At 41.3% G+C, this 25,788-nt stretch overlaps 1 protein-coding gene across 5 annotated transcripts in view; it reads left to right on the forward strand.

Annotated features, from left to right (window-relative positions):
* LOC143360548 (uncharacterized) overlaps positions 1-25,788 on the forward strand; it is a 125,585-nt gene that overhangs the window by 38,475 nt on the left and 61,322 nt on the right. Inside the window, exons 3-18 of one of the 5 annotated variants that reach the window (XM_076799504.1) lie at positions 2,066-2,167; positions 3,243-3,375; positions 3,884-4,047; positions 4,279-4,434; positions 4,553-4,681; positions 4,992-5,189; positions 5,323-5,619; positions 6,099-6,296; positions 6,457-6,603; positions 6,833-6,982; positions 7,307-7,447; positions 7,530-7,685; positions 8,022-8,120; positions 8,309-8,506; positions 8,997-9,180; positions 12,059-12,163. In XM_076799504.1, coding sequence (XP_076655619.1) covers positions 2,066-2,167; positions 3,243-3,375; positions 3,884-4,047; positions 4,279-4,434; positions 4,553-4,681; positions 4,992-5,189; positions 5,323-5,619; positions 6,099-6,296; positions 6,457-6,603; positions 6,833-6,982; positions 7,307-7,447; positions 7,530-7,685; positions 8,022-8,120; positions 8,309-8,506; positions 8,997-9,180; positions 12,059-12,163 — 2,557 coding nt within the window. Of the gene's footprint in view, positions 1-2,065; positions 2,168-3,242; positions 3,376-3,883; positions 4,048-4,278; positions 4,435-4,552; positions 4,682-4,991; positions 5,190-5,322; positions 5,620-6,098; positions 6,297-6,456; positions 6,604-6,832; positions 6,983-7,306; positions 7,448-7,529; positions 7,686-8,021; positions 8,121-8,308; positions 8,507-8,996; positions 9,181-12,058; positions 12,164-17,098; positions 17,382-21,529; positions 21,549-23,294; positions 23,314-23,972; positions 24,003-25,788 lie in introns of those variants that run through there. The other 4 variants (XR_013083293.1, XR_013083297.1, XR_013083296.1 and 1 more) reach the window with 4 other exon arrangements.

Genomic DNA, 25,788 nt, shown 5'->3' on the forward strand with positions numbered 1-25,788 from the left:
AACTCGTAAAAATAGTTGGGAGTTATCGCGAGCTTCAACAATATCCTTCCCAGACATATTTATGTTGTCGCTGGCTCGTGTGTAGGCTGAAGATGCAACGGTTCGTCGTTATACAGGGTGTCCCACGTTAGGACACATCCCCCAATGAAAACTCCGTTATTCTTTCAACGAAACAATTAAAACAGGCTATAGAAAATTGTCAGTACACAAAAATATACGGTTAAGAAATGTGTAGTTAAAATAATAATGGTTCCGAAATCCTTGGAAGGATTCGAACATTTGACCTAAATGCATTGGTATTGTATTACGCTTTTAACACGTTCGGCGCCGCGTCACCCACATTTGGGTGACGGAATTATTTGTGCAGGTTTTGAAATGAATTTTCACGTTGATATATTCATTGTAGTAAAATTGATTAGGATCTGTAACATGCAAGAGAGTTGGAGGAGGATTACTCAGTATCGTACATTTAATTTTTTGCAATTTTGATTTCATTAAATAACTTAGGTTGAGTTTCTAGTTGGACGCCGAACGTGTTAATAGAAAAAAATTAATTTCTGCCGATGAAATTTTTGTGTGCTTTTCGTATCGAAGCTACGAAGTTCTTTGCTCTAATAATTTTAACAAGTTGGGACTAATTGGTGTTGTTAAATTCTCCCAATTTTCACAAGTTTTGGATTGCACCTACCCATTTTTGTCACAATTCAAATCCGCAATGATCAAACATGTTCTGAATGAAATATTTTCGTGTTCGATATGTTTGTCCCGGTTTCGCGGAACACCCTGTAGAACCAGTTGTATCCGTAGCGGGCAAACGGTCTCTCCCCCACTGGGAATCACAGAGCGGGTGGGAGGACAAAGTGATGGAAGGAGAGGCGGAGAGATTGATCGAAAAATATAGGGTGAAGGAGAACGCGCGGGACAGAAAGGCACTGTGACATCTCATTCCGTCAGACAGTCCGGCGCCCCACGTTCTCTATATTAATTACTTATCCGTCTGATTCGAAATAAACAGCATGGCGTGACGCACCTACTTTTTTAGATTAATCCCAATTGCGTTCGATCGCGGCGAGGACAACGCGACACAATGAAGGTCGGGCCAGTCCGATTAACACGTTCAATGCCGCAGCGTCGTTTATTTGATCCGGGGCTTAGATAAATAATTCGCGATCTACACACGATTCTACTATTTTTCAGAATCGAGCTGCTATTTCGGAGATCCTTATGCGCACCAGCAAAAGAAAATCCGAGGTTCAATAACAATATTATTTTCTGTATTAATAATCTGGGTCAATTGCGAATCCCAGGATTAAATCTGTGGAGTATTATAATTTTATTTTCATCCGAAATACGACGAAAGCAGATCCCGAGTCGTCGCCTTATATCGGGGGAAAACTGAAGTATCGTGGGTCAGAAATGCCCCTGGCACAGGCCCAGAACTCGCAGGAATTCGAATATTGTTGTTTTGCGAGGCACATGACTCAGCCATTGTTATAATAGTGCTTCGTTACGAGACATTGTGCTTTTAGCTCGAAATCGGTTACTAGAGCATCAAAACAGCTGACTGCAGTCTTATGCAGGCTTACGTCACGGTTGCACTTTCGGTTTCCGTATTTTTTAAACAGATTGGGCAGCCCCGGTGGTCGGGAATGTTGTTCGGAATTGCACTAACGAATCCGTAACAAGTGTCCTCTCTCGCGTTCATAAATTTTTCGCTCGGTTGAGCACATCCGATTCATGTGCAACAAAGCAACCGCAGGAAATGATCGTACATGCCTGCGACACGTGACCATGAGAGAAGGTGTATTACAGCAGACTGCCGATATCAATTAACCGCCATCTATTTTTTTTTTTTTTTGTTATTACCAATCGACCGCCAGCTGGGATTTTACTGCAATCCTCGCTGCATTTATGCATATTCATATCTCTTATTCCATCAAACACGACTCTTCGATCGAGTTTCACGGCAATTAAACGATTTCCCAAGAGATTAATTGTTTTTGTAATAGCTCTTTGTTCGATTCTACGATTTTTCACTTTTTTCTTTTGCTTTCGATTGTTTCAGAGCGATCCAAGTACAGCGTTTCTCAGAGCAGCTCGTGCTGGACAATTGGAGAAAGTTTTGGAGTTTCTTGAGTCGGGAGTGGACATTAACGCTTCGAATGCTGTAAGTTAATCACTTTAACGAGCCATCAAAATGCGGCTTTCTACTGCTCGAAATGCACCTCTCGTTATCCTGTATTTATTTAAATGACGTCTGTCGTCATCGAGACTTTTCTCGGGGTGACCTCATGGGGCGAACCATTAATCTATTTATGCAAAACGTTTCTCGGAAGAAATTTTCTGTCACGATTAATTTCTGGCACAATTTAAACACATTCTCGAACTCGTAAGCAGCGTGTTTCTACGCGTGCAATAATTTCTAATTTTGAATTTTGTTAGTTTCGGCAAGCTAACATGGAGAAATATTAATTTGCAACTTTTGGTTCCCCTTTTTAAAAATATTTAGGACCAGTGATCTCCTTCCAAAAATACTTTACAATACTTCACAAATTCGGGGGTTGCTACTCTACGTGAAAGCACAGTTTCATACATCCGAAATTGTAAATTTTATTTCTCAATTGAAATATTGTAAAACATATTCGATATTTCTTTCGCTACGAAAAAATATTTGAGAAAACTGAGTGAATTGAAATTTTGGGGTTGCGTTTGGTGATAGCTCTGAGCAATGTTTCCTGATCTAGGATAAATTTAATCAAAGCAATAAATATTTCTCGGCAATTTTCGTCGTCGCTACCGCAGCGAAAAATATTTGGGAAACTGGTAACGCTTCCGGGCGACAGTTAACAATGGGATAAAGGAAGCGTATGATATATTTAAGAAATTCGGGGGTTGCGCCCGTCTGCTCCCCTAGAGTAGGGTAACTGGCAGCTGCGAATCGCAGGCCACGCGAAAAGGGACTATTGAACTGTGAACCTAGCCAGATGAATGAACGTTTGTCCCCGTTCCTAGCGGTTCCCGGGACAAATAGTCGAGTCCTCTCTATGGTGTTGCTCGCCATGCTAATTTTCTCCTGCAACCGCTTTTTCTCCCTGTTTACGTCATCGAACACCGGCTCATCGTCCACGATATATTTCGCTGCGCGAAGATGCACCTTAAATCGCGTTATTCCTGAACCGGCGTAACCTTGATGACGGCCTCCTGAGTGGAAAATATCTGATGTGATGATGCATTAATTGCAGAATGGCTTAAACGCTTTACACCTGGCAGCTAAAGATGGACATTTGGAAATCGTCCGAGAACTTCTTAACCGTGGCGCAGTGGTCGACGCCGCTACCAAAAAGGGAAACACGGCGTTGCATATAGCTTCTCTTGGTGAGTGGACGGCTCTTTTTGTTCGTCAATTCTTTGTTCATGTGGGGCAAGGATGCTGCAACAACTCCACTTGTGTATCTTTCTGCGAAATAATTTTTTTTGCGTCGGTTGCAGGCGCAATTAAATTGCAAGCGAGTTGAATGTATTGTTAAATTAATTCCTGATCCTCCGGAGTAATCAATTTTAATTTATTGGGTTCATCAGTTGTCAGAAGTTGTAAATCTGCAGAAAATGATGGGAGTTATTGTCGAGATTTAAATATGTTTTAATTATTTGTAAATGAACTATTTATGAAGAGAGGTCACGAATTAATTCGTATAATTAGTCCTGCTTAATCTCCTCGTTGAGATAAAACAAAAATTTGCTACTAAAGAGAAGTTAATTTAACCCAATCCGGCTCGCTGAAGGTTAAACCTAGATTTCTATAGTTGAGGGTACAAAAAGTAGATAATTGCTACATGCTACGTGGATATAGTGGTTGAAATAACGTTTATGGATTTTGTTGCAGCTGGACAGGAGGAGGTGGTACAGTTGCTCGTGCAACGAGGTGCTTCTGTAAATGCACAGTCACAAAATGGGTTCACGCCACTGTATATGGCTGCACAGGAAAACCATGATTCGGTAGTCAAGTACCTTTTGAGCAAAGGCGCTAATCAAACATTGGCCACCGAGGTACGCAAACAACGTAAACGAATATTGTAGTATACTTCAGAGAATAATTAAATTAAATTAAAATAAAATTCATGGAAGTTCATAGAAAAATTCACAGAAAAATTCATGGAAAATCAAACTCAGAGCGAGAAAAGACCATACAATAGTCAACTGAACTGTTCGAGCATGAAATGAAATAAACTCTGCCAATGTGAGATACTATAATAACAGGTTTGAACGAATGTTTTGCAGGACGGCTTCACCCCACTAGCAGTAGCGATGCAACAGGGCCACGACAAGGTGGTAGCAGTTCTATTGGAAAATGACACTCGTGGTAAAGTTCGATTGCCCGCCCTCCACATTGCTGCCAAGAAAGACGATTGCAAAGCGGCTGCCCTACTTTTACAAGTATGTCGCAATAATTTGTTACCGTGGCCCTACATTCAATCCGACGGGCGATCGCGCGAACGAAATCTCGGCGAATCGGAGATGCTTATGACATTCTGAACATGATTTTCTGTTGTAGAACGATCACAATCCCGACGTAACATCGAAGAGCGGATTCACGCCGCTACACATTGCTGCTCACTATGGCAACGACCGAATTGCTTCCTTGCTTTACGACAGAGGCGCCGATGTTAATTTTGCTGCAAAGGTGACGCATCTTCATAGAAGATCCTGACATTATGTTGGGTTGGAACGAAAGACGTTAATAGTAGCAGAAACACTACTTAAAATTTGTTCTTTAGAACGTTTTCTAACAAATGAAATTTTCAAAAGTGCACGTACGATTTCAAATAGAATAGACTATTTGAAACAGTAGGGTAAGGGACCCAATTACAGCGGGGGTACCAAAAACTGTATCATTTAAATCAGTTACCCAGTACCCTCACGGTAATTGGGTCCAGAGTAGTTAGTATTTTGCTTGGAGCCAATGTGACCGTGCCTTCTTTTTTCCCTAACAGCACAATATTACGCCGATGCACGTGGCGGCGAAATGGGGCAAAATCAAGATGGTGAATCTTCTGATGAGTAAGGGAGCGAATATCGAAGCGAAAACGAGAGACGGCCTTACACCCCTCCATTGCGCGGCGCGATCAGGTCACCACGAGGTAGTGGACATTTTGATAGAGAAGGGTGCACCGATCGGCTCGAAAACAAAGGTGAGTCGCGCAAAGGCAACGCACGATGCGCATGTCCCCTCTTGGAATGCACTTTGCGCTCGGGAACAGGTAAAAGGGTTTTCCGGGGAGGACTTGTCGGTATCGGGTTTGACCCGTTGTTTTCTGTTGACAGAACGGTCTTGCTCCGTTGCACATGGCTTCCCAAGGAGATCATGTTGACGCTGCTCGGATATTATTGTATCATCGTGCACCCGTAGACGAAGTGACGGTAGATTACTTGACGGCGCTACACGTGGCAGCCCATTGCGGACACGTACGAGTCGCTAAACTTCTGCTCGATAGAAATGCCGATCCAAACGCACGAGCTCTAAACGGCTTCACTCCACTCCATATCGCCTGTAAGAAGAACAGACTGAAGGTCGTTGAGCTCCTTTTAAAGCACAAAGCTAGCATCGAGGCTACTACGGAGGTATTTATACGCGTTTACGCATTCCACTCTTATAGTAGCTTTAGTAAGTTACGTCATAGATATTATTAAGCTGATAGTTGTTCACACTATATTCGCCACTGCCGAAACTGTTAGCTTTATAACGGCACACTGCCTCGACCCCGAACAGAAATTATCCTGATCCTATTGGATTGTAACGTACATAAATTACATAGAGGTTTCATAATTTGGTGATTAAAAAATTTCAAAGTTAGCTTACAATGTGATTTAGGCTAGAATACCTCTACAATCTAAATATCAGAAAAGTGAAATTGATTGACTTTGAGGTAGTTATAAATCTATTTCTGCGAGGATTGTGGCAGTATGCGGTTCTAGAGTTGATTTAACGATATAGTGTACACATAGAGGAGGGAGACATAATTAAGAATAATGAATTTTTTTATATAAATAGTATAATGTTATGATTTCTTAGTAATAACCAGGTTTATTTTATTGCTTAGTCTGGATTGACGCCCCTACACGTAGCAAGTTTTATGGGGTGCATGAACATAGTGATTTATTTATTGCAACATGCAGCTAGTCCTGATATACCAACTGTAAGGGGCGAAACGCCTTTGCATTTAGCTGCCAGAGCGAATCAGACTGATATTATCAGGATACTTCTTAGAAATGGTGCCCAAGTTGACGCGAGAGCACGGGTAAAGATCAACACATTTCATATTTTCTGCATTCTGTTCTCGATTTCTTTATTAGAACAATTCGGAATAATAATGACAATATATATTTTCTCAAATTATCGGTATTACGTGCAATCTTGTATTCTTAGGATTTTGTTTGAAAATTGTGTGAACGTTGCAGGAAGAACAAACACCTCTACACGTTGCTTCCCGATTGGGTAATGTTGACATTGTAATGCTATTACTTCAACACGGTGCAGATATTGATGCTACCACAAAAGATTTGTACACACCGCTTCACATTGCTGCCAAAGAGGGTCAAGAAGAGGCACGTATTCCAATTTTTGGCATTAGTGGCAGTCACAAATTAAATACATTATCAATATTCAGAAGTGTCTATTGGTTAAAGAAACAATATGTAAAATATTTGTTCTCTTCAAGCATTCCGAACTTTTGTGACTGACTGCCATTACCAACACTTTGGACCTTATTTAGCATTATTTACTGGCCCACAACTAATGATCACAAATTACAAGAATTCTAAAAACGAATTATAGGTTGCATCGGTGTTATTGGAAAATGGAGCATCGCTTACCGCGACGACCAAAAAAGGATTCACTCCGTTGCATTTGGCAGCTAAATATGGTAACATGAACGTAGCAAGATTATTATTGCAGAAGGACGCACCCGTTGACGCTCAAGGAAAGGTGAGACCAAATTTAATTATTTAACTTTCTATTCAGGCCACGTGGATCATTATCAGACTGTGGAACTTTGTGCGAAAGAAAATTTTTCTGCAAACATTGCATGATACAGGAGTCATACAAAAATTTATTTATTCGCTTAATTTTTTTATTGCTTGTTATTTCACTCGCTCAATTTCGTTATAAATGCATAAAATCCGCAGTCTGGTCATCATGCATCACAATGTGTTGTGTGTTAACAATATTAATTAAACATCCACGAGGCACGTAGCGCGTTAACGTCAGACGTGGCTTCAATAAAATACTAAACGTGTTAATCGAACGCAGAATGGAGTAACTCCGCTTCACGTGGCATCTCATTACGATCATCAGAATGTAGCGTTACTTTTACTCGATAAGGGTGCCTCGCCTCATGCTATGGCCAAGAATGGTCACACCCCGCTACATATTGCCGCGCGTAAGAATCAGGTAAGTGGTGCCCAAATAAAGGCATCGAATAGATCAAATTTTTTCAAGATACTAATACACGCGTTGTTCTCTTTGATCGCAGATGGATATTGCAACCACTCTGTTAGAATACGGAGCGAAGGCAAACGCAGAGTCAAAAGCAGGATTTACGCCGCTACATTTGAGCGCGCAAGAAGGCCACACCGATATGTCAACGCTTCTTATCGAGCACAAAGCAGATACAAATCACAAAGCAAAAGTATAACCTCGTTGCAAACCGTATCGTTGCAATTCGTTCTACACTTTGACTGTCGGTAAATGCGACCTCAGAACGTTCATAAAGCCAAAGCAATTTATTTAGCGAAACAAAAGCTAGAAAGTCAAGATTCGTAATTATTAGATCGCAGATCTTTATGCGAAATAAATTTTTCAGAGGCTTTAATTGAACAGTAGTGTGCATTCTTCGGAAATTCTAATGTAAAATTCATACTCGTATATCAACACAAAAGTTAATTTGAAGTCTAGACGAATAATTGTGTCGCCCGGCAGTCGATGTGTTAATTGATTCTTATTAAATAATAATTGTTTATTGCAGAATGGCCTCACGCCGCTTCACCTGTGCGCACAAGAGGATAAAGTCAATGTTGCCTCGATCCTTGTCAAAAATGGTGCTCAGATCGATGCTAAAACGAAAGTACGTATTCGAAACTACACCTTCTATTCCGTCAAAACGTTCAGTTCTCTGTCATAAATTTTCTCGTGGCTTAAGAGATTAGATTGCACGGTCTATTTCTGAAAATAATATTTTAAGTATGAACGGTATCGCGGTATTGTAATTAAAATTTTTGTTTTATGATGGAAATCGGTTTGTTCTCGTTTCAGGCTGGTTATACTCCATTACACGTGGCAGCTCATTTTGGTCAAGCAGCTATGGTCCGATTCCTCTTGCGATCTGGTGCAGCCGTTGATAGTAGTACAAATGCAGGATACACACCGTTGCACCAAGCTGCGCAGCAGGGTCACACGCTAGTAATTAATTTATTGTTGGAGGGAAAAGCCAAACCGAACACTACAACCAATGTGAGCTAATTTCTAAAACAATTCACAACAGAACGTCGATTATCTGAACGTCGCCCAAAGGAAACCTTGATTATTTGGACACCGACGATCCCAATTGTTTATAATACTGCAAAATGAGTCTTGCATCCAGACTACCTCTGGCTCCCTTTTTACATAGCAGTTCTTTTGCGCAATTAATTTTCATAGTTTCTAACATGTTTCATTTACTTTTATTAATGTAGTCAAAGTTAAGCTCTAAATCATTGAATTTTTGACTGGACTGTGGGTCTTTATGCAAAATAAAAAAAGGTTTACATTGATTGCAAGACACAGGAGTCAAGTAAAATAGTTTTCTTCACTATTCAATACTCACAAATTTGTTTCTCCTAAACAAAAAATGAATGGTCAGGTTTGTCTCTTTATTGGTTCAGATAATGGACGTTCTTCTTGTACTTTGGACTTCTCTCTATACAATTTGAACAACTATTCTCATCACGAAATATTTTTACAGAACGGCCAGACGGCGTTGGACATAGCACAAAAGCTCGGTTATATCAGCGTCATCGAAACTCTGAAAGTAGTCACCGAAACGGTAATCACAACCACCCACACGATCACCATAGAAGAGAAATACAAAGTCCAGGCTCCGGAATCGATGCAAGAAACGTTCATGAGCGATAGCGAAGACGAAGGCGGTAAGTGCTCGCCTAACTTCACCAGACTCTTTCACGATATTTTGTTCTATATTGTATGTTTTCTAACTTAATGTTTTCTATATAATACTTACGTTTAAGGTGAAGTATTTGCTAACGTAGGCAGTCGTTCATTAGGATACTAGACATAACATTCATAGGCAGAGTAGCAGCCTGCGGATATGGTTGTGATGCGCTTCTTATAGTCGTAACCGCTCTCATAGTGTTCCTAGATTAGATTATCCGAATTTTATCGATGTTTAGGAGTTCTTGCATGAGACTTGAATTGAAACAGTTTTATGAGAATTTTAACTTCGAGCCAATGCACTTAGACGAATATTGAAAACACTTACTGTACAAAATTGTGACATATTTTGAAAAATTCCTGCGTTTTGACGCTACCAAGAAGCATTGTGACGATAACAAATTTGATCAGAGTCTCGCGAGCTTGTACGTTTCGATAGCATTTCGTTCAAGAAATGTTTATTGCATGGAAAGCTGCAGTTTTACACAGTCCGGTTTGCACTGAGAGCTATCGAATAATATGATGAACATTATAGTGGCACTGTCCGTGTAATTACACTTTAGAATGGCGATTAAAACTGCACGCAGTTAGGGTATGGCTGCACACGAACAGTTGAGAATCGTTTTGTTTGAGACCTGTTCGATGACTATACCGGTCGTTTTACCGAATTAGTGTTAGCATCCTACACAAGGAGTCATAATGATTCCTACTACTGGCTTTCTGACAGCAGACACACATATACGCTCCGATAAGTATTTCAAGAAGACACTGTCGCGTTGCATTTCGGGGAGCAGAGATACTTGTCGAAATTCTCCAAAGTCCAAGTGCTAGATGGTGATATTATTTGCTTGTCTTGTTGCATTTATGTTTCCATTCATTTCGCAAGAGCATGTGTTTTAGAGTACGTTCACTGGGTTGTTGCTAACGTCGAGGAATATATTTGAACTCTCCCATCTGGACGCATAGTTCTTAGACGTATACAGAAAGCACAGGTCAAAAACTATCTGGAACGTTTAGCGTTACAATGTTGTTGATAGAGAACAATGATTTAGGATGACAATCAGCCATGCCAGTAACGTAGACACCTCCTTACACAGGTAATAGTGATCCCAGATGCAAATATTATTTTCGAGTAATATTCGTCTCGTATTTTAGAGTTATCTGTGTAAGATTTTTTGTATAGACATATACATACGCCGTAGAACGCATTCTTCCTCCGTTTACATTGAATTAGGTGGGTCGAGGTTACTTACCATGAGAGATACGTTCCACAGGTTTGTTTGTTTGCCCAATGAAATTGTTTCGACAATTCTGTTCCGTTGAATAGTGCAAATCAGAGGAAAATAAATATTAATTTTGAATAGAATTTATTATACATTCGTTGAACTGTGAGTTGAAGTATTGTCAGTTGGAGCGTCTTTTGAAAATAATCGGAATCCAGCGGAGCTAAATTAAAAAATAAAATTAATGAGAACAACTTGAAAACTCTAAAATAAATGGAAATAATTAAAATTTTTGAAAGCGGATATAATAATTAGACCAACCACTGTGACTGTAATAAATACAGTTCTCGTAATTTGAAAAATATATATAAATTTGTGTATGGGAGACCAAAAATTCAAACAAAGCTCTAAAAATTAAGAATTTGGATTTCTGATAATTTAGGCGCTCCAATTGATGTATTATTTCTCGAATTAATTTTAATTTTGATTAGGGCATAAAGAATGTCATTTGTGCTAATCGATAATTTCACTTGTGTTAATCGCAGAGAAAGTGTAAACTTAATTAGACTATCTCAGATTGCTTACTAATCGTACACAGATCTCAAAAAATCAGAAGCAAGCGAACAAACCGACGCTTATCTTATCCGCTACGTTAAGCGCCGGGTCTACATCAGTATAACGGCGCGCCTGAAATCAAGATGATTTAATTTTATGGGAATAACGTATGCACCAAAGGAGCCAACGAACCGTCAAATCATACAAGCGAATGCTTATGCGAACAGCCCGAAGAAATCGAAAAGGATACATGTTTAATTCATACGTCTCGAGCGCCGATAACTTGTCCGCATGCTTAAAAATAAAATGGAAACGTGGGTTTTCGCAGGGAACGGTCTCAGCAGAGAGAATTTTGTATTTCACTTTTTTCACGGATTCATTCATATATTTATCCTCCATTTTATTCGTCATTTTTCCACAAACTTGGTAAGGAGGTCATCCTAAGACTAGAATAGACTTTAAAATGATTTAAAAATTATTTCACTATAAGTGTACAGGACTTTTTGTTGTAGGACTTTTGTGTAAAGCTTTGTACACGGTTTGGGAATGACCACGAATTTTTGGACAAACGGAAATCCAAAATTTACATTTTATTTTCAATTCTCTTTCCTATCAATTTTTTGGGGACTCCTGAGACTAGCCAAACTTTTAAGATTTTTTTACCATGAAACCATGAATTATTTCGATATGGGACTTCCGTGTAAATTTTTACTATTGTCTTAACAATACCCACAAATTTTTACATAAAGAAAAAGTAAAAATTGAGCTTGCTATACGCGCTTAAGTACACCCACGAGAGCACCGCTGAAATTCCAAATTCGAACGAAGGAAATGTATCCTTTTCGTCAATCGATTAAATTCCAAAAAATTGTTAGTCCTCAAGCAGGGACCATTTACGGTGTTGTATTGTTCTCCTAAGTGGCCGCAAGTTGTTCGACAGTTGTAGACCCGGCCGAGCCGACGTAGACCGCCTAACTGTATAACAACCCAGTGATAGCGAAATTTAGAAACAGTGTTTATGGTGCGAAACTAGCATTTTGATCAGAAAAATTACCTTACTCGACGGCGTACGATGTAGGTGGTGATGAAATCGGCATGGCAGCCATGAATGTGTACGGGCAGCCTCCACACGCGCAACACGTGTACCTTCCTTCTTACTACCAGGGCCAAATGACCTACACCCGTAAGTTGTCTGTACTCTGTTTCTGTCACTCTTTCACATATCACACGTGCGCGAACATTCTCTCTGTCTGTCTCTCTCTACATATTTATATATATATATGAATATATACATACATATATACCCTAAATACATCTGTCAGCGCATTCAAGGTACGTGAACGAATCTTGCGTACGCGCGATGCGGATCATCCATCTCGTCTCTCTTCGTTTGGGGAATATTCGTTCAGGACCTGTTGCTCGTTTTCGAACGACACTCTCGATCACGACCATAGTAATCTCTAGACATACTGAAAACAGTACAACCATGAGTCCGGACTGATATTAAAGCCCCCACCTCCGCAAAGCAGTGTTCGTGTGCCTCTGAAATATTTTCACATGGTACAGAAAATACTGCAAATTCAAACGCCTGCGAGAGCTTTAAACAATTTTTCTCCTAAACGAAACTGCCGTTGATATGAAGATTGAAGCCTCCTCTTTACAATGACTCTTTAAAAATTGACGCACGATTTTTTTTAACTGTTTTATGGAGGAAAAACGAGGACCAAGTTCGGTCGCGTGAACCTCCTCCTCACTACTCTTCTCCCTACTCCTCTGTACTCCCCTCCTTCTCCTCCTCGGGGTTCTCTCCCTACTCCTGGGTCCCCCCACCACATTCCTGTGGAGTATGAAATGGTTGATAGTGGGGGAAGCCTTGTGTCCCCACTCTAACTTCCCCTTCTACCGAGCTATCCCCCACGCTTCCACCACGGCCTGGTCACGTGACTCTCTTTCCCCTCAATTATTTCCCCTCCTTTCCCCTCATCCGGAGACACTGAGTGGGAGTCGTGAAGCGACAGCGGGGAAGAAGTTGTCCGGGCCTGACTAACTTATACTACTGTGAGGTTGAGGCACACCTCTCGTTCAGAGCTCGATAAAACGACTAAAAAAAATCGTACATCAATTTTTGAGGCGTCGTTGTAAAGAGGAAGCTTCAATCTTTGAACACATGGTGGTTTCGGTCACGAAAAAAATCTGTCAAAGTTTCCACCGGCAAATCTCATCCGGAAAATGAGAATTTTAAGATTAAGATCGAATCATGTTTCGTTTTTATGCAAGCAGTCGACGGAGAATAATAAATTGTTGAGAATCTCTTCTTTCCTTTTTTGTTGTCACGAGTTTCGGTAAAGCAGCTACAAATCAGATATGCGCGCGCGTCGCAAATATACGCAGTAGGTGTGTATATATATAGAAGTGGCGTTATCCTTGCCACTTGTAATTCAACGAGATCATTATCATCGATTCGTTACTCGTCGGACTTGAATATACGAGGTTCATTTATTATGTCTGACTCGGCGCTTTGCTACAGTACTGCACTGTACTGTTAGTTGGCAGATTTGTAAGAATCTTATCTGTTTATCGCAGTTGCTTTTCTTTTTGCGATTTTTAGGTGTTCCAAGAACGAATTATTTATAGCATGTCGACCCTAACGACAGGACAATTTTAGCAACAATTCTATCAAAGGTTTGTCGTTCTCGAGAAGGAATTTGTATTGTAAAAATTCTAGTAAAATTATTATTTAATTTCATCCTGGATAATTTATTGCAACTTTGTCAAAGAAATTAGAGAACAGTCTATATTGGCTGATTTTAAACGGTGAAATCTCCGATTTGGCTTACGTAAGTTGTTTTTCTTTTCGATGATACTTTTGCAGGAAACAGGTGGAGAGGTGACAATTATCTTTTTCTCCACTTGGTTAAAGGTGGCAGTTATATTTATTTATAGAATAAGCAGTTTTTCTTTTTCAAACAAGTCACCGTTATTCCATCAGTCTCGAAACGGATTTTTAAACATTAATTCTACTCTAAATCTTTACTTTGCTTAACTGAATAACTTTGATTAAAGTCAGTGTGCTAATGCTTTACAATATTAATGGTTAAAATACCCGACACAGTGCGCAAGAATGATACATAAAAATTAGGGGTTGACTAAGACTGAAAGAAACGAAAGCAAAAATTAAATTCTGGGAATTCTTTGTCAAAATGTTTACAATATTAATAGTTAAAATACCGGACACAGTGCGCAAGAATGATACATAAAAATTATGGGTTGACTAAGACTGAAAGAAACGAAACCAAAAATTAAATTCTGGGAATTCTTTGTCAAAATCTTTACAATATTAATGGTTAAAATACCCGACATAGCGTAAAAGAATGGTACATAAAAATTAGGTTGACTAAGACCGAAAGAGACATAATCAAAAATTAAATTCTGGGCTCGGAAGTGGCACAAAATGCATCTGCAGACAATCGCATTTCTTTATCAAACGCTCGATACGATCATTATAAAATCGGACAGAGTATCTATCGCTTCCGTGCCTAACTTCCTGTACAAAGTCCTGATCCAAAGGACGCAGGAAAATGCGAAAATCGTCTCGCGGGAATCCCTAGATCCCTCGATCCGGTGCGCGCGTTTCGTCCACGAAATCGCGAAAACGGTGCGCCGGCGAAGTAGGGCGGCGCGCAGCTACTGTTAATGCAATTTGCATAATAACGAGTTGTGCGATCATTACGCCAGTCGGCAGGAACAGACGCGGGCTTGTGTGCTCTGTTTTGACGTATCATCCTCTCCCGCACCTACACGCACTCCGGTTCTCGACCGTTATGCAACAGCCGGCGTGCGTCTTGTACCATATTATTCGTGCAGTTAGCCTAACCCCGTGCTAGGCCTGGCTCCCGGCCAAATACGATTCACGACCAAAATACCACAATTTATATAACGCGCATATTTTTTTTTTTCCATTCGCCCGGCCTCTTGTTAAACAATTTTCCTCGGCGTTTTCCCTCGCGAGCCGGTGCGCAATTCGCTTCCACGAAATTTGTCACCGTGTTTTTCGCGGATCGTCGCGTAAGGGCGGGGAAAAGAATATGTAAAAAAAGAAAAAAAAAAAGAAGAAAAAAGGTGATCAACTAACGACGCCAGTTAACGTTAATTGATCACGTTACACCGTAAATGGGACGTGCACTCCGCTCGGAGGGCACGTTCCCCGTCGTCGTCCTATCGGATACTCGCATACTCGATCGGAAACCGTGCGCGCGCGTGCTCCAGTTTCCCGGGAAACGCGCCGATCGGAAAAACGCCGACAACCGTTTTCCGCGACCGGCCAATGAAATCGTTTGAACGTAAAAGTTTTACGGCGCCGTATTTACACGTGTACGTACGTATATGTCCGTGACACCCATCGGATCTCCGCGATCTCTGAAACCGAGATCGAAACCACCCCCTTCACCCCCCGCGTTGGATCCTAGGGACGTAGGCGCGCGGCCAGATCGAAATGTAAATAAAGGCGGCGGAAAAGCTGGACGCCGGCTACACTATTATAAAATCGGTGATTCACGGAATGAGGTCACGTTTAGCTGTTAGGTGGAGAACTCGCCTCGGACTTGTGTATTAATCTTCAGTCGCTGTTCCTGACCCCGCCGGTGCTGGCACGCGACGAAACGCCGCGGAACAAGGGAAAAGCGTAAGCTCCCTCCCCGGTCGTGCTCGCTCTTCGTTAATGCAATTTGCCAAATCGAATCTAATCAGCCGGACTTAACCGAGCCGCTGCTTGCGTAACGAGTTCGCGTCTGGAGCTGACCGAACAGGTTGCTTTCCCAAGCTTTTCGGCGAAGAGGGAAAGAGCAGCCACGAAGACGCAACCTGTCCATGTGGTTTCTCAAATCGTATCCCTGCGGCCGGACTACCGAGCAACAACTGGTGCAACAAGTTTGCACCTGGAGCTACCTGAACAAGAGGTTCCTCTGGGAATCATTTCTGTGAAGACAGAGGGTGGAGAGGGGACGCTGAGCTGGAGAACTTGAGGACGAGTGCTCTGGGCATTGCTGTTTGAAAAATCAGCCCTGCGTCGCTATTGCGCACCTGGAGGTACCTGAGCTGTACCCAAATTGGTAGCTTTTGGAATTTTTTGGTGGAGGAAGAAAGAGGAGACGGGGGCACTAAGTTGGAGAACTTGAAGACGAGTGCTCTGGGCATTGCAATTTTCCAAACCAACTCTGATCAGCTCTGCGTCACTATTCCGCACCTGGAGGTACCTAAGCAGTACCTAAACCGGCAGCTTTTGGAATTTTTTGGTGGAGAAAAAAAAAGAGGAGACGGGGGCACTAAGTAGGAGAACTTGAAGACGAGTGCTCTGGGCATTGCTGTTTGAAAAATCGAATCAGCCTTGCATCACTATTCCGCTCCTGGAGGTACCCGAGCAGTACCTAAATTGGTAGCTTTTGCAATTTTTTGGTGGAGAAAGAAAGAGGAGACGGGGGCTCTAATCTGGAGAAATTGAAAACGAGTGCTAGGCATTGCAATTTTCCAAACCAACTCTAATCAGCTCTGCGTCACTATTCCCCACCTGGAGGTACCTAAGCAGTACCTGAACCGGTAACTTTTGGAATTTTTTAGTCAAGAAAAAGAGAGGAGAGAGTGCCCTAATTTGGAGCAATTGAAGACGAGTGCTAGGCACTGCAATTTTCCAAACCAACTCTAATCAGCCCTGCGTCACTATTCCACACCTGGAGGTACCTAGCAGTACCTAAACCGGTACCTTCTGGAATTTTTTGGTCAAGAAAAAGAGAGAAGAGGAGGCCCTAATCTGGAGCAATTATTGCACTCGGCAGGGCACTGCAATTTTCCAAACCAACTCTAATCTGCGTCACTATTCCGCACCTGGTACCTGACCAGTACCCGCGCAGGTTTCGAGTTTTTCGGTGACGAAAGGGAGGAAGAGCGCAGAGCGATTGAAGGCGAGTCATCAATGAACGCGTAGCGATAACTCGCGCTAATTGGAATTCGTGCGACCTAGCTCCACCAGCGCAGACATCGTCTACTGTCCGTTCAGTCGGTGATGTAATTAGTCCTGTGTACGGTAGCCGTACGTCGTCAGTACTGTTCACCGAGCCGAGGATAAAGTAGCTACCCGTGAACGAAACTTTTCGTGCGGCTGATAACAGTGTGATCGCTGGTGTGACTGCTCGAGGAGACCGGGCTTCTTTTGATCCGTGATTGGATTTTCACTGAGATTGTATTTTCGGAGGTGAAAGGGGGAGAGGGAGAAGGAGAGAGGCGATTTTTGAATTGTGTGTTTCCCGCGCGGAGGTCTGCCAGCATGGCCAAGGGACGAGTCAAGCGGAAGGAATCGAAGAAGGTGACGTGCTGCGGGTGTACGAGCAGCAGGAACAGCGACACTATGTGTAATTATGGTCTTATTTCAGAAATGTTTTTTTTAGGATTTTGGGGGAATTAATTGTGGGAGGGTGGCTGATTTTAGGGAGGGTGGCTTCGGCAGTCTTTTGCGCATTTCTCTTTGAATCTAAATGATCTGTTTAACCCTCAGACGGCGAACTATTATTATAATTATTATTCTTGATTTATTAAGTTTTTAAAATATATTTTTGAAGCAACCTTGTGTAGCATACGTTAATCTCTCTATCGTTCCGAATAGCGCAGCTGTTCGTTTAATTAATTCAGAAACTGAATACTCTGGGTCGGAATGGACCCAGTCTCCGCCAGGAGAGGGTTTTTTCTTGGTTTCTTTTTAGGAATTTGAATGTTTCCTATTTTATGTGCACATCGACAAATATGTGTATTTCCAGAGGTTTTCGTCCAGCAAATCTTTTAATTAACAAACTCAGTACCAAATGTAACATCTGTGTTCCTAACTGACGCTACTTCTGCGTATCATAGTTCTGTTATCTGGGGTTAATAGGCCTCTCCATGACTGTGTTATTTCCAAGGGAAGTGCAATAAATTTGTTTAGTTCAGAAATTCTAAAATATATTGTTACACGATATCACTCGCGATAGTTTACTAATTTAAAAGTCTGAAACAATTCATTAGAAATCCCGCATTTTTTTATCTTCGAAAAGACTATTAAAAGACTATTAATGTCAATTATCTGGCAGATAAAATGTTAATTTAGAAATCAACGGTAGATACCAGACGAGTCGACTATGTCAGGCTTTCAGAGAGTTAATTATCAATTAGACTTTTGTGCATTTTGGCATCTGCAAGTTTGTGCATTATAAGAGATACGTAAAAGTTAATAATACTTCTCTTTTATTTTGATCATATCAAACTTTCGGCTCGGCGGGAAAACGTTTTTGACTTATTCCTATTTTTATAAAAGCGATTTACAAAACTGACAATTTATATAGAGATCTACTGTCTAACGATGGCTCTGTGATCTAGGGCAAATGAATGGAACTTTTGTTGGTTGGCAATCTAGCTAAATTAGTTGGCATAATTCATATAACGATCTTTATACGATACAAAAGTACTGTTGATATGAAATGCTGTAAATATTTGAGGAAAAATTCATACCCTAATTCATATGGTACAACGGCGCTCGAGCGTTACAGGGAAGTTACCTGAGAATGTTTGCTGGAAGGCCAGATGTTTGGCAAATGTTATATTCGTCACGTGGCTCTAATGCCCGTCATATTACAGAGCATAAAACAGCTCCCGTATACTCCTGGCCCCGTGAGATCGAAATAGATTTTTAGTGCCTCCAGAACGAACATTGATCTCTTTTTTTATCTCTCATTATTTCTTTTACGATCAATAACCACACTTTTAATCAATTCGCAGTCGATTTTCCAATCAAGAGCAATTATTCACTTCAGAAAATTGACTAAACGATGCACTCAGGCTAGTTCATTAGGTCGCAACATACATAATATTCCTTTTATTAACCCCTCCATTTATTACTCTTTTCGCAGTTGCAATGACCAGAACTTGTAGGCGCAGAAGATTGATATTTATTGTAGGTTAAGGGACCCGATTGGGTAAGACCCCAGGGGGCCTATATTGACTCTACTTATTTTTAAAGCATAATTAAAAAAGAGATATACAACTAATTTTAATACAAAAATGTAATATCTCTCCTTTTAATATTCATTATGCTTTAAAAATAAGTATAATTAGTACAGTAATTGGGCCCCCTACCCACTGTTTAAATATTGATAACAAAATGGCCTCTGCTTGAAGTCTTCAACACGAGCCTAACCCGTTACTATACGCGAAGCTAATGAGGGTTAATTAGTCATCTCTTTCCACATTAAAGGGGACCTTTTTGCGAGAAAGTCTACAAGTGGCGACCTAATCTTGTTAGCCACAGTTGCACAAATTTATAATAAATCATGAGCTAATTCTTAAACTTAGAACATGTTTATATCACATCTGTAATTTACAATTTAATATTTCGTCGAACAAAAAGTGTTTTGTAGGAAAAATGTACGAGGTAACTCGCGAAAGAGAACGGTCTTTGTATAGTGATTATCACCGTACCCTAGGAGCGATAACGAATGCTTGCGAAGTGATAATAAGAGACTCGCCACGCGACTTTGTTTCCCGAGGCTCCGAGGTGTTAACTCGCGTTAAACATTCGTTTTAGTCTCGTTCCGGGCAAAACCATGTTCACAACCATGGGAGAATTTTTCGTCCGTGAACTGAAACTCTAGAAATCGCGTATGCATCGTTATACCAAGTGATAAGCGGTCTAGGATAGCCGTAGACGCAGTAGTAACAGAAAAATTTGCAATTATAAATTTGAGCGTCGCATTTAGACGTTTTTGTTCCCGGAATAACCCGTTTGGAACGGTCGTGTTTACGACGAGTATTTTTCATTGCAATGAGTCTGACGTCACTAGTCCCCGTCGTCGGAACTATGCTTGATGTTCGAGTACACATCATCAAGCTCCGTTTATATTCTGGAAGTAATCAACGTTTCTAATTTCCTGAATGAAAAGTGTACTTAACGTTGACATCACTTCTTTTAATTGCAAAAAACAGGAGCCAAGTCAAAACTTATTTTCTTCAATCAGATTAGTAAGTTGGGAGTAGTATATTGATATTTTTACATTATTTCGATCATTCTAGTGTTTGAAGTTGAACATTGGACATTTATGTAAAATACATAAAATTAGCAGTCTAATAATTTATGTTCCACTTTGCTAGAAGGACACAATACTGAAAATACTATTTAAGGTGCAAGGTACAGAGGTATAATAAATAACATTTCGATGAATGAAATATCTTTAACCAGCTGACGCATGCAATAAATATATTTTTATTTTAATAGCCTGATGCATACAGTGACTCGTAATGCTGTATCTATTTTAAATATATATATTTAAAGTGTTTTTTTAAAGCGATTACAGTATAGGAAGACGGTATCTGACAGACTAAATTTATTTCTAGTTCAAATATAATTGTTTATACACGACGAAAGCAATATTATTAAAAAATGTCCGCCGTTTAGATTGTTTCTTTCTTGTGTTAATCTATTTTAAAACCACTTTGCATATATTAGAATATTTTAGTTTCAAAGTTGCGCACACAGTCTAAAATCAAGTGAATTGTTTACCGTCTCAAAATAGTGTTCCAGAAATCCGTGGAATTAATGTTGCGTGCGACCTAGAATAAAATGGACTACTGTATAAAATAGTATAGTCATCCCTGATCTTTGACTATCACGACTTGGCAGAATGTCTGCTCTTCCGTAGAAGCTTCTCATTGGAATTCTGAAACGTTTCCTTGAACTCGATCGAATACTGCGTGGCCATATAGGCAACGCTCGAATTCCATCGCCATTTCCGGCGCACTAAACCTAAATACCGCAATAGGAGCGTGAGATCTCGCGATAGCCGGTACAGGATCATTAAACTGCTCCATTAATTCGGTAATTATCGAGGACCTTCGCGCAGCTTCTCGTATTCATTATTTTCTCAAAAACCGAAGACACAAAAATATCCCGAGAATAATCATAAAATAGTGATTAATATGCACTCTTTACATTAACAAAAAAAAAAAAAAAAAAAAAATGTCCACGTAGCTCCTGTATCAGGCAACGAGCCGATTTTGATTTCGCATGAAAAGTTCGCGGCCCACTTAAATCGTAAACGCACGATGATCCGCGAATCCAAGCGTGCTCATTATTTCAATCAGTTCGTGCAGTTTCATTGGATCAAACGGGCTCATCATGAAACTGTTTCGCCAGTTGCCGTCGCACCATTGTTCCAATCAGTTTGACCGGTGGTTTCGCCAGTTCGAGACCCGCTCTCGGCCGCGACTGCTATCGTTTGTTGACGCAACAGCACGCGCGTTACATATCTGTCGGCGTCTCGTCACGAACGTTTCCGTTCTCCCGCGCAGAGGATTTTCTTTCGCGCGTGACCCGGCGAACGTAGGAAGTGCATTGGTTATTCGCGTCGCGAGACGAACCCGACCCACGGGCCGGAATCGAGACGATCATCTTCTCAGGAGCCTAATGCAGCCGTAACAGCTCGTGGACGTGTCGAAAGCGAGACCGGATCAGGAACGTCGGACGCCCGTGGAACGCATAGGGACGAGCCTTTGTGGTCAGGTCGCTTAATTGAGCGGCACAAGAAACGTGACTATGAACCTCCAACTCCTTCTCCTTCCCCCCCTGTTTATGACATAACAATGAGACGAACGGAATCAATGACATAAGACGCGCGGCGAACGATGATATCGCGCACGTTGTTTGGAGGGGCAACGATCAAGGACGGCCGGTTCGTGTGTTCGCCAGCAATGGGATCAAGTTCGATATGCGCTCCCGAGACAGTTGCAACATGCTAGTTTTCTTTCACGGGTCTAGAATGGCTGTCCCGAGCTGCTTGGGTTTCAATGGTCATTCTTGTTGCGGGCTCGATTTGCACTGGAAAAATCCTGATAAATGCAATTTTCATGTGACCCTTTCACTTTTAACCTCCCCGGTGGGCAACCATTTGGCGTTCCAACAATTATATATTAAAATAGGGACTTCAGTACGTGTTCCAGAATTTTTTCAGATTTTTTGAAAGCTCAGAACAGTAAAGAAATTAGTCGTGAACTTAAACCCGGTACGCAGACGACATCGGAAAAAATATTTTTGCGGAGGGAGGGACGATTATTTTTTTATGAGACTTTTACCAATACATTCCTCACATTTTTCCGATTAAAACGATACCCAACACGACACAGTTCGGACCATGTTTGGTCGTTTAATCGACGATAAAGTGGAACCTCTGTTATCCGAACTGTTCAGGGGAATATGAGTGGTCGAATAGCAGTTGCTCAGTTGTGGATTAAATCTTTACTGATTTGTACAGTAAATGTGTGTCACGAGTCGATATCAATATCACGAGTTCGGATAATCGAGGTTCTACTAAACCGTGGATTTGAACAGTATCATCCAAATTGTGCTTTTAGTTTCGCAGGATAATTAATCGATGCGGCAAACGAGCGACCCGTTTGAAGGAAAATGATTAAGCTTCTTTTAAATACGGCACAGTCATTGAAGAGTCTATTAGCAGGCTTCCGGTAGTTAAAGTGTTAAGGGTATGAAGTAATCATAGTGGGATGGAGCGCTATTACGAACATTATTTCCTCTGTTTTTGAAAAACAGCCTTAGCATTCAGAATTCCGCAAGAGGTTTTAAACAATGCGCTCCGCAATCGACTCAGTGATTATTAATTACAGTTGTATTTTGTTAGTTAAGGTGAACACTAGGTGCTATTTTTAACAAAGTATGAGTCGTACAAAGACTCGTTGAAACTTATTCCATTGATATGTATATCTGATTCCATAAACAAATTTTTCCGTTATAGATATCGATTAAATTTAACAGAGTATCGATATTTTAAGAAGCGTGCCATCACTACTCGACTTACCCAATTTCCCAAAATCTCGCAACAGAAGAATGACTGAAAGGAAGAGGTCATAACTTCAGAAATTGGGTAGAAAAGTCACAGTTCGACTTGTACAATTGTTCAAAGCTCGCGAGACGTTCGAAGCCATTCCTAGGCTCTCGGTAGCCAGCGAAACCGAGCGAAACAAGAAATCAGAATCGAAAACTCGCGATTCCGCTGGTTTTCCCGATTCTTTCCGCGAATTCTCGTGTTTCCGCTATTCTTAGCGTCCGGTGGACTAACGTGCGCCCCTCGTGGCAGGGGTGGCTCGGCGATCAAAGCTTTATTACAATTACAAATCGCTGGGACGCCGCGGGCAAACAGAAATCGGATGACGCGTTCACGCGAAAACTGTTTAAAAGTGACGAAGCCTGGCGATGATGATCAGTCGTCGGAATACGCTTCGAACGTTCTTTTCGGGAGCTTTCTCCCGGTGAGTGTCTTCTTAGTGATCAGGCAAAAACTATACTAATCCTTTTTGAGCATAGAAAAACGACCTATCGTTGGCTAGACTCGCGAAAAGTGCCTGCAACGATGCATCACTGCGCGTGCGTTGGCACGCGATCGTGCACTTCCACAAATTGTTCGAAAGCGACAGCAATTTCATTCGACGAATTTTTAGAATTAATATAGCTCTGAATTTATTATTAAAAAGGAAATTGTTGAGCCTTTCTTTTAAAGGAATTGTTAATAACTCAAGTCAAAAAGAAATTCAATTCAAACTGTACAAGTAATACATTCAACTCCATCTACACGAAAGGATTCAACCTTTCAGACACTCTATGCACGTCACTATACTATCTTCCGTCGACGTCATCTTCTAGCACGACGCTACACTATAGTGACCCATTAAGCCACATAGTGGCTTGTTGTTCTCGCATTGAACGCCACGTATATTACATAGTATATAATGACCTATCCAGTGAATGAACATCTTCCACTGAATGAACATAATTCGCATTAAACGAGAGCATAACATTCGCGAATGCCCTCTTCGTGTTCAAATTTTACACAGTAATTCTATTGCAAGTTCACAGATGTCTCTCTAGAGAGATCTTCTGTTTTTATAACCTATTAGACATTGATTTGTTTAGTAGTTAATCGAACGACATCGAATTGAAAGTAAGTATTGTTATCGAGAGATCAACACTTTGTACGTTGAGGCAGTCCTACGATAACTTTCTTTGTGTAATTACCATTCACTGGGGTGCTTCTCTTCGTCCATTAGAAATTTATTCGTTTTGCGCATTTTTCGTTTGACACTACGCCAGATTTTTTAGGCGAGATAGATCCGTCAAAGATCTTTAGAATTCTGTTCATTCAATGGTCACACTTGACCCGAAATCTTGGCAATTGTAAGGAATTGGGAAAAGTGCAAAATCAGGGGTTGAAACACCTTCAAGTGCGATGGGGTGGAAAAGGATACTCGCACTGAAGTTTTGGCACACGGGACACATGTGATCCAGAGGACATATCTAGATTTGAAACATTAGCGTTGAATTGTGCTGTATTGGTCGCCTCAAGATTATTCTGAAAGCTCTAAATTAAATTGTGAAGCAAGGGGTTGTAACACCTTCAAGTGCAGAGGGGTAGAAAACGACACGCACTGAAGTTTGAGCACACGGAACACGGAATTGTATGGTGTTGTATTGGTCACCGCAAAATTATTCTGAAAGCTTGAAATTAAATTGTACAGCAAGGGGTTGAAACACCCTCGAGTGCAAAGGTTTGAGAAAGAATTTGTGCCGAAGTTTGAGCACACGGAACACGCGTGCAACCAAGTGCACACGATCCAGGGACGTCTAGTCTTCAATTGTATGATGTTGTTTGGGTCACCCCAAAATTATTCCGAAGCCTCGAAATTAAATTGTGAAGCAAAGGGTTGAAACACCCTCGAGTGCAAAGGTTTGAGAAAGAACTTGTGCCGAAGTTTGAGCACACGGAACACGCGTGCAACCAAGTGCACACGATCCAGGGACGTCTAGTCTTCAATTGTATGATGTTGTTTGGGTCACCCCAAAATTATTCCGAAGCCTCGAAATTAAATTGCGAAGCAAGGGGTTGAAACACCCTCGAGTGCAAAGGTTTGAGAAAGAACTTGTGCCGAAGTTTGAGCGTGCAACCAAGTGCACACGATCCAGTGACGTCTAGTCTTTAATTGTATGATGTTGTTTGGGTCACCCCAAAATTATTCCGAAGCCTCGAAATTAAATTGTGAAGGGGTCGCAAAGAATGCAAAGAATAGAAAAAGAATTTCCGCGGAAGTTTGAGCACACACGGGACAGTGGTGTTCCCGCACGTGATCCATAGTTGTTCAGTGTTGAATTGTGTTGGCAGCGATCGGAAGCCGCGCTGACAGACGCGGAATTTGATTAGCGCCGATGCGGCGCGCGAAGCAAATTAAGCGACTCTCTGATTACGAGAGACGAGTTTCTGTACTATTCTAGTCCGTGACGTGTCCGGGACCCGACGGTTTAACTACATTCAACGAGAGCATATTCGACGTGATTACACGGCTTTCGTAGAACGCGCTCGCTCTCGACCGAGATATAGGTCACTGCCTATGAGGTCAACTATTCGTAGACGGTAGCTTAGAAGCGTGGTGGTTTCTGAAATGCTTCGGGACCGTGTCCTTGAACACACGCTAAATTTAGAGGATCCGAGCACATACGCCGGGTGCGGTACAGTCTCTCCATGCGTGCGTTGCCGTCGCTGCCCGTTCATCCTCTCTGTTTATATGAATTTTTAATGTCATTAATCCCGAGGCTCTTCCGAGAACGATGACATCATTCCCCTGTGCGCGCACAAGCCGGAAAAATTGCGATTCTCGCTCGCCGTCGTTTATTTATAGAGAAGAAAGATCCGTAACCGGTGTCCGACAGCTTACCCTCGATATATCGCTCATTTC

The sequence above is a fragment of the Halictus rubicundus genome, chromosome 13, assembly GCF_050948215.1.
Source record: "Halictus rubicundus isolate RS-2024b chromosome 13, iyHalRubi1_principal, whole genome shotgun sequence".
Classification (NCBI taxonomy): Eukaryota; Metazoa; Arthropoda; class Insecta; order Hymenoptera; family Halictidae; genus Halictus; species Halictus rubicundus.